This window comes from Lipomyces chichibuensis (assembly GCF_038497645.1).
Source record: "Lipomyces chichibuensis strain CBS 12929 unplaced genomic scaffold V1513scaffold_135, whole genome shotgun sequence".
In the NCBI taxonomy this organism is placed as follows: domain Eukaryota; kingdom Fungi; phylum Ascomycota; class Lipomycetes; order Lipomycetales; family Lipomycetaceae; genus Lipomyces; species Lipomyces chichibuensis.
Window position 1 is genome coordinate 3,001 of NW_027117587.1, and position 1,232 is coordinate 4,232.

The 1,232-nt window shown below is 47.6% G+C and overlaps 1 protein-coding gene across 1 annotated transcript; it reads right to left on the reverse strand.

Annotated features, from left to right (window-relative positions):
* Position 1: 1 nt before the first annotated feature.
* Positions 2 to 1,232, reverse strand: V1513DRAFT_53415 (uncharacterized protein). Its single transcript, XM_066900535.1, has 3 exons — positions 890 to 1,232; positions 438 to 807; positions 2 to 380 (listed from the first exon to the last, which is right to left on the reverse strand). The coding sequence occupies exons 1-2, from the start codon at positions 1,215 to 1,217 to the stop codon at positions 476 to 478; spliced, it is 660 nt and encodes a 219-aa protein (XP_066750235.1). The 5' UTR covers positions 1,218 to 1,232; the 3' UTR covers positions 2 to 380; positions 438 to 475.

Consider the following 1,232-nt stretch of genomic DNA (forward strand, 5'->3'; position numbering starts at 1 on the left):
CTTCAATTCTGCCGCAGGTGATATTTTCTTCTATTGATTAGGGTGGTTTGGAAGGTAATGACGTGGAGAGAAGGGAGGCTTTTTGAGTCGGGTTCGAGACTGCCCACATTTGTCCGCTCTGGCACAAACTACTATTAGTTGATTCAGGGACATCGAAATGCGTTACGAATACAAAGGGAGAGCGTGACTCAGGAATTAACTCTTATCAGAATGGATTACTTATACAGACCGGTGATCACTGTCTTGCAATTAATTGTTAAGGACCAGTCACATTGATTCACAACGATAGAACCCTCTCACCCTCACCTTATTTGCCCAAGTCACAGTTCACCCTTTACAATCCGATCTTTCCTAGACAAAAATGAAAAAAATGTCCTAAGCTTGTGGCATCAGCAGAGTTGTGGAGAACAGTCAACTAAAACATGAGAAGTTCTTACCTTATTATACGTGAAAGATCGGTTTGAAGAATCTCCTATCAAGCAGAGAACTTAACCTTATTCTTGGTGACAAACTCTTTCCATGTGGTCGGTTTTTGCTCCAACAGGTCATAGCTCTCCTTCAAATCCGCTCCGGCATAGTACCCGGGCTCTTCCAGAAGTAGATAGTTTTCCAGTATCTCTTGCGCCGATGCTGGCGGCAAGAACTTTTTCCACTCATCGACAGGAATCTGGGTCCAGGAGGCTGCCTTACCAGTCGCCTCAGTGAACTCATCGATAATGCGGGACGGCGAGTAGTAGTCCGTGGCTTCATATATACGCTTGCCCAGGACACTGGACCGGTTCTTGATTGCCGCCGCGACAAACTTTCCTACATATAGTCGTCAGTGGGGGTTGGAAAAACTAAGGAAACCAGCCAGAGACAACTCCCAATAGAATGGATAAGGACATACCCGTATCGTTCACCGCGTCGAAGAGAGGGAAACGGGCGGCGTCGCTGATTGGTAGAACCATTTGGTAACTGCCGTCCTCATTCTTCTTCAAGGAGGAGATCAAGTTACTCATAAAGTACCCTGGCAGCACGAATGTGGCCGGTACACTACTGGCGCGGATATACTTCTCAATCTCGGCCTTACCGTCAAAGTGTGGGACGTTCGGCAAGGCGCCATTGGTGGCCTCGGTGACATTGATCAAGGACGAGAAGATCAGGTGTGAGACGCCTGCCGCCTTGGCTGCGTCAGTAACATTCTTGCCCTGCTTATACTCGATATCACGGGACATTGTTTCCCAGTAGTT